This window comes from Buteo buteo, chromosome 4, assembly GCF_964188355.1.
Source record: "Buteo buteo chromosome 4, bButBut1.hap1.1, whole genome shotgun sequence".
In the NCBI taxonomy this organism is placed as follows: domain Eukaryota; kingdom Metazoa; phylum Chordata; class Aves; order Accipitriformes; family Accipitridae; genus Buteo; species Buteo buteo.
In genome coordinates this window covers 52,119,839-52,146,110 of record NC_134174.1, presented here as the reverse complement: position 1 = coordinate 52,146,110, position 26,272 = coordinate 52,119,839, and the positions used below count along the sequence as shown (strand labels likewise).

At 35.0% G+C, this 26,272-nt stretch overlaps 1 protein-coding gene across 8 annotated transcripts in view; it reads right to left on the bottom strand.

The window, feature by feature from the left end:
• CPEB3 (cytoplasmic polyadenylation element binding protein 3) overlaps window positions 1-26,272 on the bottom strand; it is a 99,548-nt gene that overhangs the window by 48,370 nt on the left and 24,906 nt on the right. For 5 of the 8 annotated variants that reach the window (XM_075026100.1, XM_075026101.1, XM_075026097.1 and 2 more), the window contains exons 3-4: window positions 17,210-17,369; window positions 5,746-5,802 (exon numbers count right to left, since the gene is read on the bottom strand). In XM_075026100.1, coding sequence (XP_074882201.1) covers window positions 5,746-5,802; window positions 17,210-17,369 — 217 coding nt within the window. The remainder of the gene's footprint in view (window positions 1-5,745; window positions 5,803-17,209; window positions 17,370-26,272) is intronic. The other 3 variants (XM_075026103.1, XM_075026102.1, XM_075026104.1) reach the window with 3 other exon arrangements.

The following is a 26,272-nucleotide window of genomic DNA, read 5'->3' as shown; positions in this document are numbered from 1 at the left end:
ATTACAACAATCTCCCTGATAACATACGGTGACATACATATACAAATGAATCCCATCATTGGAAAAATACAATCCACATGCAAGCTGTATGCAGTTAAGGCCCACACATTGGACCTCAAATGCTTGATCAAACATGTGAACTGCATTTGATACTCAAAACTATTGTTTAAACAGCTTAGGCCTTCCTTCCTTAGACATACTGAGCAGCCAAGCATCTGTGCAGGAGGGAAGGCTTATCTATTTTCATTTCTTTGTTTTAGTTTAAAAAACAGATTAATGATAAAACTCACATTTCTAACAGCCAGGCTGATAGGAACTTCCTTCATATTGCTTCCAATCTACCAAACCTAATTCTGGACTGCCATCTCATCTCTTCTAGCATCATACACAATGCTTGCAGAAGAGCCTGGCAAATCCTGTTCTTAAAATTCTGAAGAAACAGATGGCACTCACCCATAATAGAGAGGATCACAGAAATGAAAGAAAAGCACATTGGTGAGGTTATGAGGCAGGAAAAGTGGTAAAAAACCCCAAACAAACAAGAAGGTAGTAAAGAGCTACAAAGTTGGATTAAAAGGAATACAGTTTAAGAAATCTTCCTCTGCTAGAAAAAGACTTTAGCAGTCACTGATAAGAGGTACTGCCTTCAGTAACAGCCAAATCAGATCTCAAAAAGTGCAGATGTTAATATAAAAAACTGAAGAGAAGAAAGAAGAAAAAGCATGTTTTATTGCTCCCCTACCTTTACCCCCGCCCTTTTTTTTTTTTTTTTTAAATTAAACAGTTATAGAAGGAACTTTGAGATACCAGCTAGTCCACCTCACAGCCCCCAAGGCAGCATCAATACTAACTGTTTGTACAGCTGGTTCTGAAAAACTTAACAAGCTTATGCATAAAGTGGCAGTTCACACACTCTGGGATTCTTATGAACCCTGCTGCCTTTGCTATGTCACATTTCACACCATTTTTTCCTTCCAGTTAAATAAACTCTGATCTCTTCACAACTAAATTAGGTCTAGTTTTACAAACCCTATTAGTGCTTTCAGTATCTTTTATTCCTTTCTATTATTCCTCATATGTTAATAAGCTAGTAACACATTAGTAACCTAAGTTGGCAATTGGGCTAAAGAGCTCAGCAAATTCCTATAGGCAGGTACCAAACTATTAGAAGAGATTGATGCCTCTCAAAATTTAGCCACACATTTTCCCAGAATATTACTACTACAAAACCCCAAGCTTTTATTAGCAATTAAACTGCCAACCCATGATTTTGCAAGACAAAAATAGTTCAATAAACCTTCTATTCAGAGCAATTCATTTCAAGGTATACCAAGAGCATTGGCAAATGATTTAAATATAAAATGCTATTTCAGCAACTTTGTCATATCTAAACACTCTATGTGTTTGAAACAATACATCAGAATATAGGAAGAGCCAAGTACAACAGCTTTTAAGGAAACAAGGCAATTTTAAAACCAATAGAAGCATGAAAATAAAAAATGGAATTCTTTTGCTGCCATTACATTTTCCATCATGGCATGATGACTTCCCCACATAATTATTATCTATATTATTAAAACAAAACCAAAATCTCCACACAAACATCTGAAGAGGTGCCCCAAACCCTTGCCTTCATGTATTTTGCAAATTATTTTACTCAGAACAAACAGAACTAAATGACACTAAATAAAAGAATAAAAGACAGTCAGATACAGAGCAAATAGTACCAGACCTCTACAGATGACACATTTTCGTATGGGACAAGAATGAACATTTGAAGCAGATGGAACATTTGAAGCCCAAATGCAGTGCAAAGTCACTGTACAGAGGAGTTTTAGGAAAACCAAAACTCCAGCATTTCCCAAAGGGGTTTTTCTTATTAGTTGGTTTAACTACCTTTCGTCTAAATTCATTTCACAGAAGTTCATTTGGGATCCCAGCAATTCAGTTCAGTGCTTCCTTAGAAAGATCACACACCCTCATTTATTCCCTGTCTCCCTTTTTCACGTGCTATACTTCTCTCCCACTAAAGCTTATTGTTGGCTTTCTGGAGTTCACAAGAAGCATTAAAGATAGCTCACTACCTAGCACGTAGGTGACTGTGTATTCATGCTGATCACTCAGTCCTGTTTATGTAGCTAATTAAAAAGGAGCACATATTAACTCAAGAGAACATCCAGTGTCCCCCAAAGAGAAGCAATGGCTGCAGAAATGTATGACTGCAAACGGGAGTGAATACAAGCAAGAGAAGGGGATGGAGGACACCTTTTAGTTAATTTTGGCAAAGCAAATTAATTTATTTTCGTGTTTTGCTTCATATTGTAAACATAACTTTTAATTAGTATTGCAAACATCTACTAAAAGTATTGTCAATAGATGGTTTCTCTTTAAGTTCATATATGAATTTACCTAAATAAAATCAATAGTTCAATTTGTGCCACATTTCCCCTAGAAATTACATTATCAATTGTATTTAATAAGGTGCTGTAGATGAAAGTTTATAAAAATTCCCCTACTGTTTAGCTCAGTATGAATGACTTTATTAAAAAGTTAACAAACCAATGTCACTACTTGAATAAAAACACTATTTCAATTAGAGAAATTTCAATTAGAGCTAGTATAGACAGAAGCTATAGCTTCTCCCCTTTGCTAAAGGTTTCAAATCTAAATATTTGCATCTTCCTTTTGTTTAAATGCTCTTTAGGATTATGTTCAGATATCTCTGAATATTTGAACATTGCATTGTTCAATAGAAGCCTAATTCTGAAAGATAACTTCAAGTACCTCTACAATATAAACTTGCTTGTACACATGGGCAACTAAACTTGCTTGTACACATGGGCAACTAAACTTGCTTGTACACATGGGCAACTAAACTTGCTTGTACACATGGGCAACAGTTTGTGTATGTACACAAGCATAATGCCATTAATGACAAGAAGAGATTCATCATAATTATGCATGTAAAAGTAATATCTTCTATGTCACAAATTTTATTATTTCAGAACTCAGTGCTTTGAGATGATGATGATTTACTGCTTTGCACAATGATGAACAAAATGGTGGTAGTACGCTCTACACTAAGCCCTGCCAACTAAGCAGCCAACACCTTCCCTCAAACTAAACAATCCCCTTCAACAGTTACAGACAGTAGCTCAAGACAGTCAGTCAGGAAAATCCCTAGTTTCAAAAGGCCGTAATCAGTAAATAAGAATACCAGCTGAAGTACAGTTGAAAGTGTTGCCATAAAGAATGAGAAAGAGCTAAAGAAATTAACAACCCTCAGAAAACTTCCCCTTCCCCTGCAACACATGAAGTAAAGTTCTGAATTGCTGATGACATTAGCCTATGTTGTCTTCCAGCTTCAAAAGATTGCATACACTGTTAGTGAGAAATTGAGCTTTGAGTAATAAATCTTAAAGATTATTACTGCATCTTCGCAGGAATAGAGAAAAATGCTTATGTAGCAAAGACTATAAATAGAATGTGAAGGTTAGATTTGCAGATTCAGCAGACAGTGTTTGGTTTCACAGAAATTATATATAGATTTTGTGGGTATTATGATTTAAACAAGTTACACAAGTTCTCCAAATTGTTCCAAAAATTACTGGGATGAAATATCTTCTGGGAGTTTTTATTTTATTTTACTTATTTTATTTTTTTTAAACCCAAACCACAACCATTCCAGCACAGGAAAGACTATTTCTTCTTGGACTAACTTTCCTTAGTATAATTCCTCATAACAAAGGTAATTGATCACATGGGAATTACATAGTTATAAATTTTTCAGGTTTAGCTGCATACAAAAGAGGATTTAAATTACAAAAAGTAATTTTTAAGCTTATGTACTTGAATACTTGCTTTTATTCTTAGCTCTTCAAGGATTTAAGAACAAAACCCAACAGTTTTCACAGTACAATAATTCTAGCTTCTGGGCTCTTAGTAATGGCCAAAAATGGTGTGTCCTTGCCTAGTAAAGAACAGGAGGGAGAAGAGATGCAGGAGAGGGAAAATATATGGGAACATATCGAGACTTCTGATTTGCACTGGATTTCATTCAAAAGAACAATCACTACTATTTTGCATAAATTGCATATTTGTGATTCCAGGTTTATTTAAGTCTGTAAACAGCTAATATTTCAATAAACCCATAATATTTTAAAAACTGGAAATACATAAATATATTTTGTTTAGGTCCCTCAGTTAGCTATACTAATATTTTAGCAGTACACCAGGACTATAGCTGCAAAGGATCATTATTTTTTATAAACAATTAGATTATATAGCTGCTGTAAAAATTTCAAAGGAATTAGGGAGAAATATTTTCTTAAATATTATATTGATTAAAGAGGCAACTTTAAAAAAAAAAAGTTCATCTAGCAATGACAAATCAGAATAGAATACATTCATCCGTTTAGGATAAAAGCGAGTTGTCCCAGAATGGAACAGCCCTGGTTTGATATAGTACAGTATATAGTATAGCTTTTTGTATGAATTTTTCATTCCTGTCTTTTAAAAATCTCTACAAGACTTTGTAACAAATACTGCTATATATTCCACTGTAAATGTCAATTTTTAAAAATAACTCAAAATTCAACCATAATCTCCCACCTTCACAATTATCCTGCTATCGTGATCAGCTTATTGAAATGCCCATGTTAGAACAACTACATTCTAAGACCAGAATTCATGTCCAAAAGCAGCAGACTGTCCTGTGTAGAACTTATTTACACACGTGCACACCCACATGAACAGCTCCCTCTTTTAATTAAGTCTTTAATTAAACGGAGCATTTCTCCCAGTTAATTACTTGATTTCCCATAATTTCATGTCCCCATAAGAAAATGGAGCACATATGCTAACTATGACAAACCTGCAGTTTTCAACTATACACAGTATAACTTCTATGGACAGTGCAAAGGCAAAAAATTTTAGAGAAGTTAATACATTAATCCTAACACCTCTAATACAACATTGTAAGCAAAACCAGACATTTCAAAATAGTTAGCATTTCTTAGGATTAGATGGACAAAAACTATGCTTTGATTTGCATAGTTCAGTTCTACATTATGCTGCTGGTGCCTAACATCCCATCCCACACACACGCCCACTACATGATACTAGGCTGTCTCTAGAGCTTCCAGATCCATTTTGGCAGGTTTTTTGAATGCATATGTTCATGACTAGAATTTTTTAATTTATTTTTATTTTCCAACACAAACAAAAGTAATAATGTTTCAGTGAAGTTCAGCCCCACACTTCTTCCTCATTATTTAGACATCTAAACATTCTTTCCAGTCTTGTCTACATATTGTTTTGGGGAAACGAACAAAGTAAACTCCGTCAGTCAAGGTAATTATATGCAAAACTTGTAACAACTCATCCAATAAGAAGAAATATGTCACGAGAGATACCAGAAATTAAAGTTATAGATTTAACACACATACACACCCACAAAAGAAGAAACAACAGAGATTGTTTTGCAATATTATCTATAGCAGTCATTATGAAACTTCCAGTGGAACACATAAAGCTATTCTAAAGCTAATATAAACAGTCACCAATTCTGCCAATGAAATCAGAGATGACTGATTTATGAAAATCATTTTAAGAGAGTGCACATAAACTTCTATGCAAATATTATTACGACACATATTTATGTCTGACTGTACAGCTATGTACACGATAAAGGTAGGAAATAATTTTCAACATGACAATATTAGCCACTAGATATTAACTACTTACTATTAAGAGCCATAATATTGTCTGTTCCTGGATGATGGAAGTTAATCCCCATACGCCCTGCAATGTAAATAAAAGCTATTTTAAATGTTTTTATTTCAAAGCTTAATTAAATTCATTAATATGAAAAATTGCTCAAGGGGATGAACAGTCAGGGTAGCCAAATCTTCCATCCACTGAAGACAACTTCCCAAGAGTACAAATTTACAATATTTAACACCATAGTACCTTTAGTGTTATGTACCTAAAATATTGAAAAATCACAAAATAAATGATAAAATAATTATTTTTAAATATATCCCTTTGCTTTGTACCAGGAAAGTATTACATTTACCCTTTCAAAATAAGGCCTCAAAGTTCAGCCTTGCTGCAGTCATGCCATTTATAGTAGGCTTCAAATAACAAGTACAGCATTACAAAAACTCCACTTAATTGGTAAAAATAAAACACTATATTCCATACTACCTGTGGCATCAGAAGCTCTTGAGTTAACAGATCATTGGAGACAGAGTGCTTACCCTGTTTTTGTATTCTTCCCTAAGAATCTGCTATCACTTACTATTTGAGATAAGATAATGGGTTGGAGGGAGCGCTGTTCTCATGGAATACATTCATATATACTTTGAAAAATATTTATTCTTAACCCATAATATGGGACCATTATATACAGAAGGTTCACCACGAAATTCAAATGAACTCTGCTGGTGCCAATTTCCAGGAAGCTAGAGACATGCAAAATAGTACCAATTTTCTTAAGTGAGATTTATCAGTTGAAAGGTTGGCTTAGGAAGATCTCTGATGACTTCAGGAACTGGAAGTGGGAACGAATTCACACAAGGTTACTTAGTTTCAAAGGAGGCCTACTCCACAGAAATCTACCTTTACCATCAAAGCAAAAAATGAGCCAACTCCATCACTGTTCAGATTAGTTTTAGATTTAGATACTATTTAACTCAGCTGAAATATTAAAAACTTACCCTGAAGAAACCTTGTAACAGGACTGTCTTAATTAAACCCCCCCAAAACAATTTGAAACCTGGAATTGATATTAGTCCTTGTTTGGAAAAAGATATAAAAGGATCATTATAGCCACATAAAAATTTATTTCAATTAAGTAATGTAAGTAACTTCAGTTACTGACAAGTGTTGTAATCCATTTCATATGCTCTCCGTATCTCTAGATTTGTGGTTAAATTTGGGAGCTAAGGAAGCAGGCAGTTTACATTTTTTCACTACGTTGGCATTCAAATATGGGAGCTCAAGACCCCCTCATTATACTGAAGAACCAATGCAGCCATTAAGTTCCTGTGTACTTCTGCAAAATCAAGTTTTAACAAATAAGATTTGACAAAACGAAAGCCCATCTTCTCCAACATTTTTACTTCCTATCAATAAGTTAAAGCCTTCTATTTCCAGTCACAGCAACTGCTGTGCTGTAATTAATATTCTTTCTGAACAGATGCAACATGAAGTTTCAGTACACTTCAGAAACTGTCACAAGCAGTTTAAGAAAAGCAAATACATATTTTCTTCACATTATAATTTTCTCATTCGTTTAGAAAAAAGTGTTGCCACAATAAGACTACGAAGCAAACAGCACCTCCAGAAAGAAGCAGGGGCAGAAGGAAGGTAAATAAAATTTCCATTTTTACTTTCTAACTGCTCGAGCAAAGCTTCTTAGAGACACCTTCATTAACTACTTCAGATTCCGTAATTACAGACATAATTCTCCTATACATATTTTCACATTAATCTGGCACTCCAGAAACATTAAAGCTGCTACTATTTCAGTTGGTACAAGCTTGTGCTAAAATATTTCAGAAATCTTGCCAGACTGACATTAATTCCCTTTTCCTTAACAGCATATTAATGGGCCTGAGGTTACAGGTATTACGTGTAAAGAAAAAAGGTGTATATAATAATCTATACTTGTAAACTAATACTTGTAATAGAAAAAAGGGAACTGCTATGAAAAAACTAGAGTAAAATTTGAACGCATAATGCTTGGATGGCCCTTCTCTTTTCCTTTGCTGAAGCTGAAATTCTGCTGTTTGACCAGCTTCAGAAATAGAATCGTATCTGTGACATCTGGGTTTGTTTTTTTCCTCCCTCCAGGCTATCAGTGGACCAGGTGCTGCTTGTGTGACATTTTGTCACCTGCCCTTGGCCTGCTATTTTTAAACAGTTCTTGTCAGCTATCTTTTAAGAGGAGCAGAAAAATACAGAGCAGCACAAGTAGAAGGACATGTTCTCACACTGAGCTAAGCAATAGTGTGGAATAATTCTGTGCATCTTCAGAGGTCCCCTAGTGCAATTCTATAGAAATAAATTAATGGAATTCTTTCAAAACACACCTGTATTAAAAGCATTCAAAACAGACTGGTAATGCACCAATCATAAGACAGTTACCAATAATTATATAGCCTTTCATATTAGCTACAACATTTGAATATCTTGCTGTTTGAAGAAAGTTATTCAATTGAAAAAAAGAGGCCATATGCAGATTATGAAACTGCATAATTATCTAAGGAATAAGAAGAGAGCACAAAAAGGAAACTATAAATTTATTAATTTAAAGGTGTAATGTAAAACTGTGAAATGTAATTAAGAATATGTACTTTCAAGGATATATTTGGGTTAAACGCAGAAATTACTATCAGAAAACAATCAATTTTAAGAAAAGCACATTTATGCTACCTGTAACTTTATGAAGTCTATATAAGCACATATTTCTAACTATAATTTTAAAATGAAATATCTGGATAAAATTTCTACTTTTCAAGAATCTTAAGCACAATAAGCAGAAACACAGAGAAGTTAGAGCACAGAAGTTATGGACTCCAGCAGTTTACTGAAGTCATAAATAGGAACCCTTCCAGTAACAGCATCCCCAGTACTTGTATTCGGTATACATCTGCCATTTTCAGTTTGCCCATCTTGGTTTCATAACTATCTACTGAGTATATTTTCAATTATATGCTTTTATAGCACACACTTATATTACTGCAGTTAGGCTGCAACAATAACCACTCTTTTACATAAGACTTTTCAATTCCTAATTTAAAAAAAAAGTAATCCAGTTGTACACTTGGTCTTTGAACATTTACAGAGTATAAAAGAGGGTTTAATGATTCTTGTATAGCCCAGGCTGCACTTCTGCATATCTTACGTCATTGAATTCCTTAAATTCTCTTTCCTAACAGCATTTGGAGACACTTTGCTGACTGGACTGCCTAAGTGCTCTGCTGCATGTCCAGTGTCATGCTTTTCATGGCAGAGCGCCCGATTCCTTCTCAGAGCACATCTCAAGTACGCACATCTTCTGTATTATATAGGAAATAAGATGTTAAATGGAATTTAACTTCACCTCATTCATTGTAGAAAAGAGTCATGATCTTGAAACAATTCTAAAATCTTTCCAATAACTTCAGGAAGTATACCCTTCCCACATATGAATCTCTTCATTAAATCTTTCACAAATAGATAATATGATTTTTTTTAATTGTCTAGAGAACTTCAAGTTACATGAACAGTTTTGAGAAAGAACGTTGTTCTAGAAATAACAAACCTGGATATCAGGCACAGTTTTACCACTATTGCAGTTTTCTGACAGAGTCTAGTGCCAGGCTTGCCTATAGTGGTCCCCTTAATCTCAGCTTTAATATCCACTATTTTTAGCAGATATTCAAGCTTATGAGCACAATCTGTTTACAACTGAGTGTAAAACTGATCTTTGATTTCATCTTTGTATATATGTGCTGGTATTACCATTATTTTCCCATGTCTGAAACAAACACCAGTGATTAACCAGTTCCAGATCTGTAACTATTGTTTTTGCTTTAAGAGATTTCTGAATTAATTTTCTCTTTTTATCCATTTTGTCTTTCTAAGTGCTCTATGGTTTTTTGAACACTTGAAATCCTAATCGGCTCCTGGACATGAACACTCACTCAGTGAAGGATTTTTAGGATTACAGTTACCTACCTATTGTCATCATTTTCATGTTACAATCAATATTCCAAGAAACAATGTTTGTTGGTTATATATTGAGTAAAACTTCTGGCACTGTTACACTTCATGGCTTTCACCAAGATAGACCACTTATACCAATTCAGCAATTGGTATTTGGCATAATATTTGCTAGAAAATAGCAAAGCTGGCCTGCTTTTGACCTGTCCTGAACTCACTGGGAATGAGAACTTCCTCTCACATAGTTCTTAATATCATTGTTGATATCGATTACAAGTTTTGACTAGAGACTCCAGTGGCAAGGTCAAATGAAACTGGCAACAGGACTAGGTCTGCTATGCTTCCTTAGTAATAATACCTCCTTTATCATTCTTACCTCTTCTGTCTTATGATTTCAAAGTTGGTGTCAACAAAAGGCATTACAAAACAGCAATAGTTATTTGGATGGATAGGTAGCAAGTGGGGTAGAGCAAAGTTTAGACACAGAAAAGTGCAAAAATCAAAGGAAGACCAGTATTCTCTCAAAAATATGACCCACATGTATTTGAAAGTCTAGTTTACAGCACAACCTAACACCCCCCCACACACACCCCCATACCCCACCTCAACCATGAGTCTTTGCTCCATGATTCACAAATGGCCAAAAAGCATGAAGCATGTGTGTGTGTATATAAGAATTTTAATCATTTTTACCTGAGTAGACCTCAGACCATTCTCTCTCCTCTACCCCTAAAAACAGACACCTGAAACTTATGCTACCCTAACTCAACATACGTACCCAAAACAATTTCAAAAGCAAGAACTGTGTAAGCAAAGGCCTGCATAAAGAATTATAAAAATAAAAGGTAACTCACTGAAGAAGTCTGTTGCGTTTTTTTTTCTTTTTTTTACCCCCCCACGTCCTTTTTTTTAAGTCTATCTGCCATTTGTTCACACCCATAATTTAAACACCTACCTGCGACTTACATATCTTCTACACATTAACATACTCAGCAGAACAAAAAATACTATTGTTCACCAGAAGGGAAATATGAAGAACTATTACTGTGTTTACATGTGTATATTTTTACTGTGCAAATACATATTGTGGCAATTAGAACAGAAATGTATTATTATCAGGTACGAATATCAGTAATAATGCTTCCTGATACTAAGTTCTTCCTATCACTGACTACGCAAATACATGCCATCGGTAGAGAAAGCAACCTATAAAATATAGCAGCATATATATTACAACAAAATGTACTCTTCATAAGTAAATTACATTGCTCCAATAAAAAACAAAGGTCTTGAATATATTTAAGTAGTGCTAACACTGTTAGCTTGAGAATGGTTATATTTTCAAAATATTAGCACTTTAAAAGCAAGACCTGATGAACATAAAAAGAGATTTGGCTTTACTTGTAAGGGGTAGACAAATGTATGTACACATATACCCATTCTACATGTACTTCTAGAACTGTACTCAAAAGAGCAATATTGGTGTTCTTTTTGGTGAGTTTGGGGGGGAATAAAAGAAACCAATATGAAAGCAGACTTTTCCATTAGCAATCTATGCTAAAATATACAAAACCCTCAAAACAGTAGAGAAGTGGGAAAGAAAAAAAAAAGAAAAAAAGAAAAAGAGCTTCAGGTTTCTGCAAGGCCAGTCTTCAATAGTACAATGAAAAAATGGAAATAAAAGAAAAAATTGATATCTATATCACCACTCCTTAAACTAAACAAAGCAAACAAAAAACCCCCACCAATCCTGCCCAAAATAGATTCAGCAGGTCAAAGACAAGGACATCCTGGATGCCAGCAGCAAATTAGGAAGTATGATCGTACTACAGGATCATTGAAGAAATAACTTATTTTAATTTAATAAATATGAACCATTTAATGGTCTTTTCTGTACTGAAAAAAAAATATTAAAGAGGATTTTCTTAAATTAGCAGAGTTTCAAATGGAAAGGGAACAGAGTATGTTTCTTTTAACAGGGTTAGCTTGAGTGGCCTAAGTTTACACACAAATAGATGTGCAAACATATCTGTCTGCTCACTGTGGTTTTCACATGCATTTACAGAAAGGTGTCTGATGAGCATTGAGATTTTGAGAAATGCTGTTACAGTGCACTTTTTTCTAACGGAAGTGTTGCAAAAAGCTCTAACTGGGTGGTACCATTTCTAGGCTTGAGATGACAACATTTGTTCTATTTGCACAACCTTTGTGTTCAGCTGCTGACTGCAAACACAAATATGATCCATTTACCTTCACTTTTCTCAGGTCATGTGGTGAACCTACTGCATTGTTTACAAAAAGCTTACAAACAATTAGAGCTGAACAAAATCTGGTGGCATATGTTGAATTTAACTGAAGATCAAGATGGAAAAGTAAAGGTCCATTCTACATGTACTACAATATTGTCTAAGTTGCATATAATCTTGAAACACTGCTGTCAAACCTCATAAACAATATAGTTAAGAATAAATAAGAAATCTTAAATTTTACTTAGTGTTCATATGACCTGATACAGTCTTTACAATAGTTAAAAAGTAGTAACCCCAGTAACCAGTTTTCTGTTGTGCAGATATATAGGTGTCATTATATTAAGTATTGAAAATCAAAATAAAAAGTTTCCCCACAGATGCTGTTTCTACTTCTGAACTGTTGTACATTTGTATTCAAAGCCTCAAACAAATCTCAGAACAACAAATGCTAAGATAGTCAAGCAGCATGTACATTCTACTGAAATATGACATAATCAGCACATATTTTATGTATCTTTCTTTTTATGTATGATACCCATCAAAATTAATTTTAATAAAGTCTACTCTTGAAATTCTCCTTGTACATGTGCTGTCTCCAAATACTCATACCTGAAGATGTGTCACACTGATACTTCACAAAAACCTCAGAATTTTTGTTAGTTGGGGATTTGTACATTACAAAGTTTGTTTCCACTCTGATATAGAATAAAACCCAAATATTACAGTTATCTACTGTAGCAGTAAATTTAAAATAAATATTTAAGTGACATGATTTCTCTCCTCAATTTTATATTTTGATTCAGTTTCATGACCTGTCAGTAGCACATGTGCATAGCATATGATCTAACACAGCTGAAATATTTTATTTAATTATTTAAAAATAGAACAAAGGCAGCTGCTAGTTACTACTGATCAAAATATTTTTTTATAGATCAGAACGCCTCTGTGTTGGAGTGCAATAGTTTGACACAGATAAACATATCGCAACAGACCATCAAGAGGAGACACTTTGATGTAGGAAAAAAATTTTTTAGTCATTAATAAGTAGCATCTACCCATAGTTATTCTGATAATTCTGTTTTGCCCTACAGCATTAGGTAGAAGCAGTACATAAATACCAACAGGTTATAAAATACTGCAAATATGTCCTTTCCTTGTTAAAGCAAAACTCTCTCCCATGTTTTTGTAGTGTATATTATATTTTATGAGCAACTCAGGAAATAAATAAGTTCAGGAAAAACATCTTAGAAGATATTGCACACTTCTGTCATATAGGCCTGGTTATGACTGACACAGGGAACAACCAGATTCCTTTGGCCATATACAGTAATTCATCTTTAACTAGAAGAAGCTTAACAATTCCTTTACTGTACTTTTTTCCTCTTTTTTTTCCTCCTTTTTGAAAGGAGAAAAGGATTTATGAGTATTGACTGAAAGAGAAGAAAAATGTTGGAGTTGGTCTTAATGGCAGAGAAAGCAGGTAAGGAAGTCTGCCTAACTGTCTTGGGAGAAAAGAAAATGAGACTTCCTTTCTAATGAGTTTACATTCTTTAGATCTCAAAGCATGAAAATGGCAAACTCTTTGTAAAGTTACACAGTTCCCAGACTACAAGGACAGAAATACAGGAACCTACAGCAGGGTACCCTATCTGGCAAGAAAAGCTGAGAAAAACAAAGCAGTTTTAGACAGAAACAGACTAAGAGCTGATACTGCACTGTTTCTCCCAAGACTGTGCTCAAGATAAAATGCAACATAGATGTATAAGCTGGTAACTTATCTAAGTCCAGAAACCTCAGAGCTTGGTATCAAATCTCTCTTACTGCAAGAAACACCTAAAAAGAACTAAGTGACCCTAGCTCTCCTAGCTGAAGAGCACCAAGCCAGCCTGCCAAACAGACTGAGTTAGCACTCGTTCAATACAAGTAATTCAATATTGTAAGACTGAGGATCAGTTAGTTTCTGCTACACTAACAATCCTTCAGCCTTTCTTTTGTTCCACAAGAGAACTTGGCCCTCTCAAGGCCAATTGGATCATGCTTTAAAAAAGTGACCTGCTTTGGTGACCTTGAAATACACTCGATTTCCATGGCCTGCAGGACAAAGTCTGATCATACCTCAGATTCAGAGAAGGTATGAAGCTTCAACTACTACAAACAAGAGGATAGACTTCCTTTCTCACCCCTGAGCTTCTTCACTACCTCCACTGAACAATGCAGAGCATGAGGAACTTATACCCCAAAATGAGAGGAAAACATCCCAGAACCATTTCAATTTGGTCTTCACATCAGAATCTTCTATGGTTAACCCTCCCACCCACATTCTAATCTACAGCCCTTGCTCTATATCCAAGATAATTATTTTTTGTTTCAAGTATCTGCTGGGATGTGAGGGGCCACATATGCCAAGAAGGGCTATGTACCAAGCAAAGTTTCAAACTTCCGATAAACCACCTGCAATTTTTTACTAATGAATACATATACAGACAGTACTTCTAAAAATATGCAGTTGCTGAAGACTTTGTTGCCAGCAGCAGGCTGAAATGATCCTGAAATAGCGGCACTGGCTTTGTAACATGCACTGGAGGCTCCAAAACATATATAGCTTTTCTAGAATTAAATCTTTCTGTGTTTTCAAAATCAGAGACTTTTGGTACTCATCTTTTCACTCCTTCCATTTAAAAATTTGGATAGTAAATATAAGGCCAACTGACAGGAAAGCACAGAAGCACTGTTAGCTAAAATTCTTTGAGAAAACAAGGCTCGTTTATCAAAAGGTGAACAATTTAAAAAGTCATGTGAAAGCCATCTCATTATTTTTCTTTATCTAACACAGAGGAAGACAACACTGCTTGGAAGGGAGAATGAGCATGTCCTGAAACAGCCACTTCTATGGATATTGCCAGTCATGCTGCATAGTGTGAAAACAGGAGGAAAGTGCACACTAGGTCAAGCCAAGGCTGGAGGTTAGCAAAGTAAGCCCTGTATGTAGATAAAGGGAGGAGGAAAAGAAAGCAAGACAGGGAATTAACTATATCAATGGGAAAAAAAACAGCTGGGCAGAGACAGAGATAACTAATAGTAAACAAGACTTCAGCAGTTACTGGACTGGAAGCTGGAAGAGAGCTAAGTAACAAGGCAGGAAGGCCAAAACAGGTGAGTGGCACTGAGTGACAAAGCAAGATAAAATGAGCACATCCAGTAAGTGACAGAAATGTTTGTAAGAAAATGTAAAGCTAACAGTCCCACTAGCAAATGGAAAAGATCAACTCAAACTTTACAATTAATATCCAACTCTTTGATTTTACTTTTTCAGCAGAGGGAAACACTTCCTACTGCTTTCAAATGTCCATGTAAATCAGTCTCCTACATATATTGATAACCTAGTAGAGATGGAAAAAATTGTTTTGCAAAGGATACCTTTCTTGAAAAGCATGAAAATGCTTAATGAAACCAAGAATTTCATTTCTACCTCATGCAAAACACCAACATTAAATAGTATTATGACACTCAGGTGCAGCTGTGGAATATGCTACATGCAACATTTACATAGACTAAGCTCAGCTAAGTATTGGAAACTATTCTTGACAGAATGACTCAACAACACAAAAGAATTAAAGATTTGTACCTATTATTATTTTATGTGCTAATATTCTGATCAAAAAACATTTTTAAATGGTTACAAAGGGACAATAATAAAAGTATAAGCAAAATTGCACTTGTATGATGTTAAAGTCTTTTTCTAGAGTAATAAAATTTCTAATCCCATACAATTTCTAATCCAATCTTTCTCTTTTTTTCCCCACACTCAGGCTCATATGGAAATTCAGTCTTTAAGAAACTAGTCTCAATTTGTAAATTTAAATAAATATTGATTAAAACAACCCATGGAGTTTTAGTTAGATTATAATACATTTAATAAGAGACAATAAATACTTAAATCTACTTACTAGCAATTTGGGGTTGGGTTTTTGTTTGTTGGGTTTTTTTTAATACCAACCATATGAAACGTACAACCAGTAGAAATCTCAGTTTTGTTGAGCTTGTTTTTTAAAAGTTTCAGGTTAACACTTAGTTTGGAAGACCATGATCAGAATAGACATGAGAGTATTTCTTGCCATTTTAGACAGCTGAAAAATGGTTAAAGACACATGAAGGCTATAGCACAGCAAATTTCAAGATAATAGTGGAAAGCACAGGTTAAGAGAGCTGAGAGTACACAACTCGGTTCGGTATGGTTGCAAAAACTCTCTGTACCCAGAAATATGGTGAAAAAGGCACACAACCTTAGACCAAGAAAAAATATTTTTCCACCTGTAATATATAGATGGGTAGGGGAGCAAACGAGGCAATCATGGTATCAGAAAAGTACATATATAAGCATTAGCATAGGATGTGCCATACACAACTAAATTTCTTCTCTACCAGTTCCAGTGTCCTGACTTCTTAGAGTCTGAGAATCATTTCTAATTCAATACTTCCTTTGTATATAGCTTACTAATAGCTTCAGTCTTCAAAGTCAGCAAGAATGCATGTGAGCAAGAATATGTACCTATTTTTAAACTTAACCAATGAAAGATTAAGACAGAGGAGTATGCAGGTCGATCAGGAATATTTGTTCATTTAAATGTTGCCACAACCTTTCATTATTCAGTATCAGCTAAGTATTAGAAATGGTTTAATCACCAATACTACACCTGGTTGAACAAACACAGTTTAGTAGCATAAATAATAAAAATTTTCCCAGCACATAACAACATCTAATAGCTTTTGGCTCCCCCTAACAATTTGAAATCCAAATTAAGATACTTTTTCTTAAAAGAATCCTGAAACAACTGTAGACAGTAACCCCGATACAGTGGTTGTTTTAAACCCCTGTATCCTAGCTGATGATCCAAAAATAAGAGCAGTATTAACTTTGAATAAGATGTCAAACGTAACAACTGGACTCTAGTTGCACTACACATTTTCTGAACTGAGTGACTGCAGCAGGAGACCCAACTGTGCAATTTGCTCATACACAAAACCAAGTTTCAGAAATGCCAGTTAGATAATATTATGATTGTGCACTTATAATAAATGTATACACATTTCACCTTATCTTCCTACAGTAGAGATGATTATCTTAAGATGCGAAAACAGAAGTTTTACATAACTGACAACTCATTCATTAGCAAAAAGTTTATAGCAATACTGAAAAGCTGATTTTTGTTTAAACACCAAGCAAGCATGGACATATGAATATTCCTAACCTGTAAAATGATTCCTCCACATTATATCAGCGAAACTCATTGGTGGGCCACTGGGAGGGTAGTGTTTACCTTTCAGAGGCTCATGATCAGTCCTTATCATATCCATTAAGGAATTTTCCAAAGAGTGCAAGTTAAAAGTGTCATAGGGCCTATTCCGGTCCTAGAAGAAAAAAAAAAAACAAAAAAAGGAAAGAAAGACTGTTATAGGAAAAAAATCATTTTTTAACACAGGCTTATTTCTTATTTTATAAAACTCCAGCATCCAATTCTACATTTCTTCTTGATGGAACTTCTTATATTACAAAAAAATTTGATGAATATAAGCCTACAGTTGTTAAAATGATACCCTTCATTTTGCAACTGCTGCTTTCACCAGTACAGCTACGCAGAGAGGCTTTTTAACAATTCTAAAAATATACATACAAACAATAGTTAATTCTAAACTTTATCATTTAAATAAGAACTTAGAAGTAAAGAAATATTGATGTTTATACTAGAGAAGTAAAATTGTTTCAGAGTTCAGAGTTTTGTTTTGGTTTTTTTTTTTTTACAGCTTCATCATCTGCCTTCTATCATGGTGCTACCTTAACATCAGAGCAGAAGCAAGCAATGCATGAGATGCCAGCAGGCACTGCTGTTCCGGAAAGTACAAAGTAATATTTCAGATGTCTAACATGAATCTCAGAGGTTTAAGGGAAGTACACTAGATGCAAAACAAAACAAAAAGCAAGATAGGATATGCAACACTTTCACACTAGGGCACTCAAAAACCTGAGGAAGGGTTGGTTTGTATTGTTTGAATGTCTCATTTTTAATTCACTGTAGTTTAGCTTCTGTTCTTTTAAGTAAAAGGGAAAAAGAAAAAAAAAACAACCAACCACAAACAACCTTTAGCAGGCCTATAAAAATAACCAGTTTCAAAGTTCAGGAACAATCTTATGGAGGGAACAATGTACCCATGCCCATGTATCTACAGTACTGTACACAATGGGATGGCATAACAGAACGGCCCCTTGTAGTCAGACAGTTTCTAAAAAACATTAATTTTCTTATTCTCATCGCCATCATAAAAAAAAAGTAAAGTACAAATATGTAAAAGATAGCAGTTTTTCTTTGTACACTGTATTATGCTACAATTAATAAAGAGTGGTATAACATTCTACTGTGCAAACTGAAACCTTCATTGTAATATGCCCCCAAAATTCCTGGAACAATGTTTTCCTCATGCTGGTTACTACAAGATTATCTTCTTGCTTGAAAGAATAAAATTAAAAATCTTCAGACAAGAAGCAGTGGTATCCATAGAAAATGTAACAAAAGTTTTGTCTTAATAAGTATTATTTCTTTGGAACCCTCTTTTTCTTAGGTTGTCTTTAAATAAAATTAAAGGACGGAATTAGTTCACTGACTGGTATAATTAAGCTTTATTTTAATATTCCTGTTCTGGAATTTAAATAAATACACGTTATTAAAAGTTTGCTGTTACTGAAAGCTCTGAAATACAGATCTTACTGCCAAAAATCTCATGTTCCCACAGTCTATCTACTCAAAACTGAAGATCCAACTTCCCTTCTCCAACATGCTAATGTTGTATTTTCTTTAAGTGGACTAGCACTACTTTCTTCATAAATTTATTTCATCTATTGAGCATTTTTTGGCAGTCAAACATGATGTCCAAAGAATAATATTTGATTTCTGTTAGAAGCTACACTAGGCACTAAAGTTGAAATGAGCTCACTGATTCTCAGTTTCCATTGTTGATGATTTTCGTCTTCTACAGCTGCTTAGAATGCCACCATTTGTATACTGTATTTAAAAAAGTACTTGTTCACCTACCCAAGTGGATCAATACATATGGAATATAAAAATTTATGCCCAGGAAATCTAAAATAGATCGGGGGGGGGGGGGGGGGGGGAGCGACAAAAAAACCCAAACCACAATCCAAACCAAAACCCCAAAACCCTGAAGTAATTTTTTTCTAACAGAAAAATTTATTTTGGTTAAAACAACCCACTGCTTAGTAATATGTAGTAGGAGAGAAGAGTTTGTTTTATTTCATATGCACTTCCTTAAAAGAAATGCAAGGCTAGATTGAAAAGAAAAAGTCTAACTTGGATGTAAAAAAAATTCCATTCTTGTGATATAGTAGTAACTTGATTAAATAGGATCTATATTATTCCCTTAAAGCAAGAATTTTAGCCACCTTTTTCCATTTGTTTCTTTTAAATACCTTTTAAATACCTGTACTGTGAGCATGTAAGGAGGCAAGGTGTTACAATACAGAACTATGGCACCTTTTTTGAAGAGAAAATATGAAAGCAAAGATACAGCTTGTGTCCTAAATAGGGGTGGGGAAGTATTTTTCAGTCAGATCAGTCCCCTGATCTGGATTACTATATAGCTGTAGCAGACCTGAGCTGGCAAAACCAACACTGGCAGGACAGCAAAAGGGCAGGACTGCTGCTTTTGCCACAATGACAGTTTATTCCAGCTTTAAACATGCCTGAGATTACAGTCTTAGAGGCCGGAAGGAGTGAGTTCAGAAGGGGACACAGCCTACAAATTTAATTTAATTGTCCTTTATTAACATATGTATGTTATATTTTAAGTATGCTACTATAGCAGCAAATCCCTGGGAGGTCCTACTTTGTTCTAAAGCTTCCCAAGGAGCTGTGCACATGGTCATATGTGAAAAAAAGGGAGAAAAAAAAAAATCATAGCATCGAAGGCAAGGTTTGCTAGAACGCAGGATCCTTCTAACCTTTTAAGGGGCTTACAAACCTGCAATATATTATCAAGATTAAATTAGACCTACATTGGCCACAGGAAGATCGATTTGATCAAAACCCTTTACCTAGGCAATTATAACACTTCCCACTATAGTACTTGAGCAAGCTAAATCAAGTAAAGGAAATTTAGACACAACAGATTTTTACGAGTATATTGTGGCATGTGCATAAGTATAACGCATGCTGACTACAGATTTTGTAGTGTGGGTGATAAAACAAACAAGTCAGGGCTAACATTCTAGCTCCTAAGTAAAAGGGCTACTACCATTTTTCTTAGTAGCTTTCATCTCAGTAGTAATTAATTTGTACTCAGCAGATTTGAAGACTGTTTCCTAAATTCAGCAATTTCTTCCAAGAAGCCTGGTGCTTCTGCACACACACACATCAGATGATGTTTTCTTGTTTCTCAGCATGAACAGGTTCTCCTGGTTTTGTGAACTGATACTGTTCCATCTCCCACATTTGCCTTTTGCATTGTTTCCACAAGCTACCGATCTACTGCCAAACAATCCCAACAACGGAAACAATTCATAAAGGTCCTTAGTAGCACATGAGAACTTTGCAAGGAAGTTCCGGGACTAGGACCATGAATGGAAATCAAAATATAAAATACAGAATGATAAAGCAGAATAAAAAAAACTTGGAAAAGAAGTTTGAAAATCCAGCAAGTCTGGAAAATCTGCTAGGACCTTCCAGAGAAGACAAAGATCCTAAGACCAACTTAGATAAACTACATTATGGATAAAAGAGAAATCTCCAGCTACAAGGCACTGCCTTTGGCTACGCAGCAATCATTAAGCTACCAAAAGATTAAGTACAGCCTGCCCAGGTTGGATTGTACTTTTGCTGTGTACAGACAGCAGCTCCTTCCTTTTTAGCTGCTAGTATATATGGCAGCCTATTTCAGTTCTTACAATACTATAGTCTTGAAAGAAAGAAAAACAGCTTAGTAATAACAACTCTTAAAGAAGATATGGGTCCCAGAACTTTAAATCCCAGCCCTTGGTTGTTATCTATACATTCATCCATGACATAGACTTCCTCAAAGTATGTATGTAAAGCATACTGAAAAATCAAAAACGCATATGCAGGATCAGATTTTTGAAGGATCACAAAGTGAAATGGACCTTCAATTGAAGCTGGCTCTCAACTTTCTACCTCTAAATATCTTACCTGTAAGGCTGATTAAAAATGTCACAAAACACAGTGCCTATAATCTGCCTGTTAATTTAAAACAAAACAAAAACACAACAAAAAAAACAAACAAAAAACCACCCCAAAAAACAACAAAAAAAAGAAAAAACCAAAACCCAGTAACTTTGCCAAAAAAGAACTGCAAAGTCAAGACACTAAATTAAAATGAGAAAATATAATAATTTGCATTCTACTGCATTTTACAATTTTGTGCATATGTATTATGCTAGTCTTTAATTATACAACCATAATAATTTTTCAGAGGTCTCCAGTCTCTATCCAACACACATAGTGAACCAGCTCCAGGAATGAATCAAAACAGTGCTTTGAAGAGGTCTGTTTATCTCTAGGACAGAAGCCTATGTTGCTTATTCCAGGAGACGGCTGGGGTGTAATCAGTGTGTCAGCCAATTCCAGGAGGGGAAAAGACATTCTTAAAGTTATCTTAATTATGAAACAAAGATTACTTAGCAGTACCTGAAGTATGTAATTGACACGTATGTTTATCATTTGAAAGCAAAAGAACTTTTTCCCTTTGTCATACCCTGCAGTGTGGTGTGCTTTGTCCTGCCCCCCTCAGACTCAAAGCATGGGCATGTAAGGGCAAGGCATACCTAGCACTACTTCAGTTCCCTCCCAATAGATAGACAAACCATGTCTTTACTGATAAGAGGGACAGGTAAAGAATGAGGATAGAATATATGACCACAGTATGGATGACAAAGCCAAGACCACATCTATAGCTAGGGCCATAATAGGTGGTAAGTGGACCTTAATACAGCTTGGTTTGCTCACTATCTCTTTCAGCTTGAACAAGTAGCCCTAAGTAATTGGAACTAATGAACTAAAAAAGGAAATGACCAACATATCCCATAGCAGAGACATGGAGAACATGCACCTTGCTCCAAAAACTGAAGCTTATCTTTTTCTTCTGTCTCTGCAGAGGATTACAGCAGTAGACACTTGACCATTAGTTGATTAAACTACAGTCACAAAGTGAAAAGTTTTACCCTGAGAAGGCATGTCAGGAATCTAGCACATGTTGCCCAAGCCTAGCTACTGTCCATACTCAAAATCCCTAACAATGTATTTCTGTATGTGTTGAATCCTTGTTGTATGGTCATCTGCACCTGTACCATAAAACACACATCGAGCTGAGAGATACACCTGATCTGCCTATTTTTCAGTATGCAAGCAGCAAAACCTCAGGTGGCTTGACCCTTCCAAAGATATATTTCCCTGGGTCTATATATTTCAGTCCATCTGCTAACTGACTTCCTATTCAGCTTCCAAGCTTCCTATATTCTGAGCAATATCTCAGTTTCACTAATTTATTTAATTGTTCTACATTTTCATGCTGCCGTAGATTTTCAAGCTTCCTGCACCAGTATGTGGCACAATGCAGCCCAACTCTGCCGAGCAACAAGATGGCCTTCACTCAGTGAACTATTAACCATTTCCAGGAGAGTACCAAAACTCCAGTTAGGCTCACAGAAGTCTCAGTATTTTTTACTTACTAAATTCTGGGACATTACATGTAGTATTTTGATCAGAAGAAAGGAATGAGATCCTGGGTAATGGCTAAAATTCTTATGGCTTAAACAACTTTCCTATCAGTGCAGACTTCATCACTGTGGTCACTGTTGTGTTTCATTCTTCTGTTCCTGACATAAGCCTGGATTTGGCTGCACAGGATTACTAAGTATTGCCAACTAAAGCTGAAATCAATGGAAGCCCACGTTGAATAAATACAGGGTAAAATGCCAGCACTATTTTAAACTGGGCTCGCTCACTCTGTTCTAGCACCTGCGGCAGGGGTTATTACTAAGAACACAAGGAAAACAAGTTTGTCTTGCTCCAGTATCCCAATCCAAAGCAGCAAAAACAGCAACTGCAAAAAAAGTATTACAGAAGTTCAGCTTGGGACATGCTCAATCTGCCATGACAGTGCACATGAATGATCACATACAGCAAGCTCTAAATACTCACTGAGCAGTCTTTAGTTCCTAACAGCTTCAGCTGTGATGCAATCCCACTTGCATTCTTAGTAAAGTTTAAAAAAAAAATATCTTTCAAAAGACAGGACTTCTGAGGAATATGGTCCCATGATAAAGTAAAATGATCACTTTGCAACAGAATCAAAAAACTGTAAATAGGAAGTGTTACTTCCTTTGCAGCTTGGTGCTTGAATGCTGCCAATAACATGACTGACAACACAGATGCGTGCAGAACTAGAATAACCAGAAATTTCAGTAATATTTTCCTTATATTGGATTTCATGAAAATATAAAATAAAACAAAACAAATAAGAAGGCATGAAATGTAGGTAGGAGGGAAAAATAGGGTAAATTTGTCTATACCCATGATAAAGAACATTATAGCAGAGCTACTAGTATTAAGTCTTAATGGAATTTTATTTTAATTCCACTTTCTTTTTTGATCTTTCCAGTTAATTTTGGATAGTATTAAACTAAGCCGGATTTATTATGTTCCTTTACTGGAACAAAAAGGGGAATGTTTTCTTACATTATTATTGCTCTTGGAATGCCCACAGAAGAAACACATTGACTTTTCATACATTTGTCTTTTCCTCACTACCAACTGTAGCACATTCTACTTTTATAGGTGTTCAGAAGTTCACTGCGCAAAAGGTGAATTTTTTTAAGCTTGTTCAAAAAGCTTCTAAGAAAAATGGGGAAGTTTAATACAAATATAAAACAATATCTAATTGTATATAGATTATGGAAACATTTCCATATAATTTGAAAAATAACATTTCAGAACTCTAGTTAATGATATTTAATCATCTTGCCTGTGTTACATAAACTTTTATAGCTAACATGCAAGAACACAGATTGAATCCAAAAGCCTTGAAAACTTGACCTACTCAAGCAATTTTTCCACATAAGTAAAGGTTGTATTGAGACTTTACCCCTTTACAAATTCTGAGTTCTAAAATGTTACAAAACCCCTAAAATCTTTCAGTGAAAGGTTTCTAATTTTTATTTCCAAATGAACTAAAAAGCACAGAAACAGGAAGAGATACAACGGGCTTTACATAGAATTAAAAAAACTAATACAAATTATATTATTCAGTTTAAAGGTCATTTTACTTCACAGTTAAGATGAGATTCCCTTTTTGTACACAATACATGCTAAAAATGTTCAGGCTTTATAGCCATAAGACTTGGCTTAATCACTTAAAGAGACTACTTTGACAAGTTACTGAATATTCAGTATTTGCTTGCAAACTGCAGGGAAGAAAGTAATAGAATTTACCCTGCCTTTTGCTAAATACAGGTGGTAGCTACAGGGCAGACTGAGAGAAATACATTAACTGTTTCCCTGGTTTAGACAATTCACGTTTTGGAGTTGCAGGCAACAAACCACAATATGGCTCTACTGGATAAAAAAACCCAAACAATATATATATATATAATATAAATAAATATATATATATATAGTTCTATATTACATTGTTCATTCATCAGAGCCTAAGCAATATCCTACTTATTGTGTTCTTTGAAGCACCCTTAGCTATTCTTCCAATACAGACTTTTATAATATGCCAAGCGTACTAGTTACATGATCACTAGTGTTATTTCTCCACCTCATATTCAAAGAAAGTAAAGCACCTAGTCAAATGCTGAAATCACCTAACCTAATGCTCCAATAGGGAACACTGTTTCTTACCAGCAAACAGAAATCTAATACACTTAATATTTCAAACATGTTCCTTTTGCCATCAAAACAATTAGACAACACGTTTAAAAAACCCAAACAAACAAAAACCCCACAACAACCAAAAAAATCAAAGGAATCTACAAAACAGCTATTATTCTTACACCCATTACACTACTGTAGGGAGTGATCTGCAGACATTACAACTGACTGAGCACTCACTGACAGGATTTATGTTTAGTCATATTTTGTTCTACATGATGCTTTAGATAAAAATCTGCACATCAGTCCTGCTAATGAATGCCTCTCAAAAAGCTGATGCATCCACTTTCTATTATAGTTACTGATTCCAGTAACAAACGGCTCTAACACTTCTAAAGTATAGGATTAAAGTAGTTACACCCAAGATGATCATCAATTCACAAAAAGAAGCAAGTGGAAAAAAACCGGTGTCAGCAGTAGAATTTACAAGGCCATTCATTATAGCCTTGAGCTATTAAAATGACATAATTTAACTGGTTCATTGGCCTGCTGTGCAAGAGTTCAACACTTATAAGTTACCTTTGGGCTTCTACCACTCTGTTCAGTAGAATGATGCCTATGTACCATAGCAAGGAAAAACTAACATTGACCTAAGAACACCTTGCCAGCTAAATCAGCACAAGTGCAAACCTCAAATCACAAGATGAAAGCACTACAAAGAGGCAAAGACTGCAAACAGAGGAGAAGGGAGTATTGGGGATGCTACAACATGAAAGAATCTGAATGATCATGCTTCACAGTCTGGACCACATAATGTAAAAGACAGTAGAGACATATTGTATAAGGAAGATATTGTCTCAGAAAGATTTACAATAGGAGCAGTCTGTCTGCTCCGATATTACAGGATAATGAGACAAAATGGAAGATAGAAAAGAATACAAGTAATAACTATCAAACAGATGTCTGAGCACTATTGCCCAGTAGCTTCATTTACTATGGCCACCACAGTAAAGGAATCTCAAGGGTTTCTCTGAAACAGAAACAGTGGGTTTGTGTACGGTTACTGATCTGTGACATGGGATATATTGGTAAGGTTAAAAAAAAAGTGTCACTGAAACATTTAAGTCTTATGACAAACAAAATACTGACTCTCAACCAAACTCATCATGCTTTTAAGAACAATGTGACTAAAGTAATACCTAATTGGCATATTTCAAGACAGGCTCCTGTTCCATTTCCGTTGTGCTCAGGAAATAGTGCCTCCTGAGTAAAACAGCTTGTAGGTGCCAGAACTCCAGACAGGTATTTCAACAAAAATGGGGTAAGACATTTCATCTGTTCATACAGGACAAGAACTTCACCTACTGGTTTGGAAAACTACCCTCAGAGAGGACAGTAATTTTGTCATTTTAATGC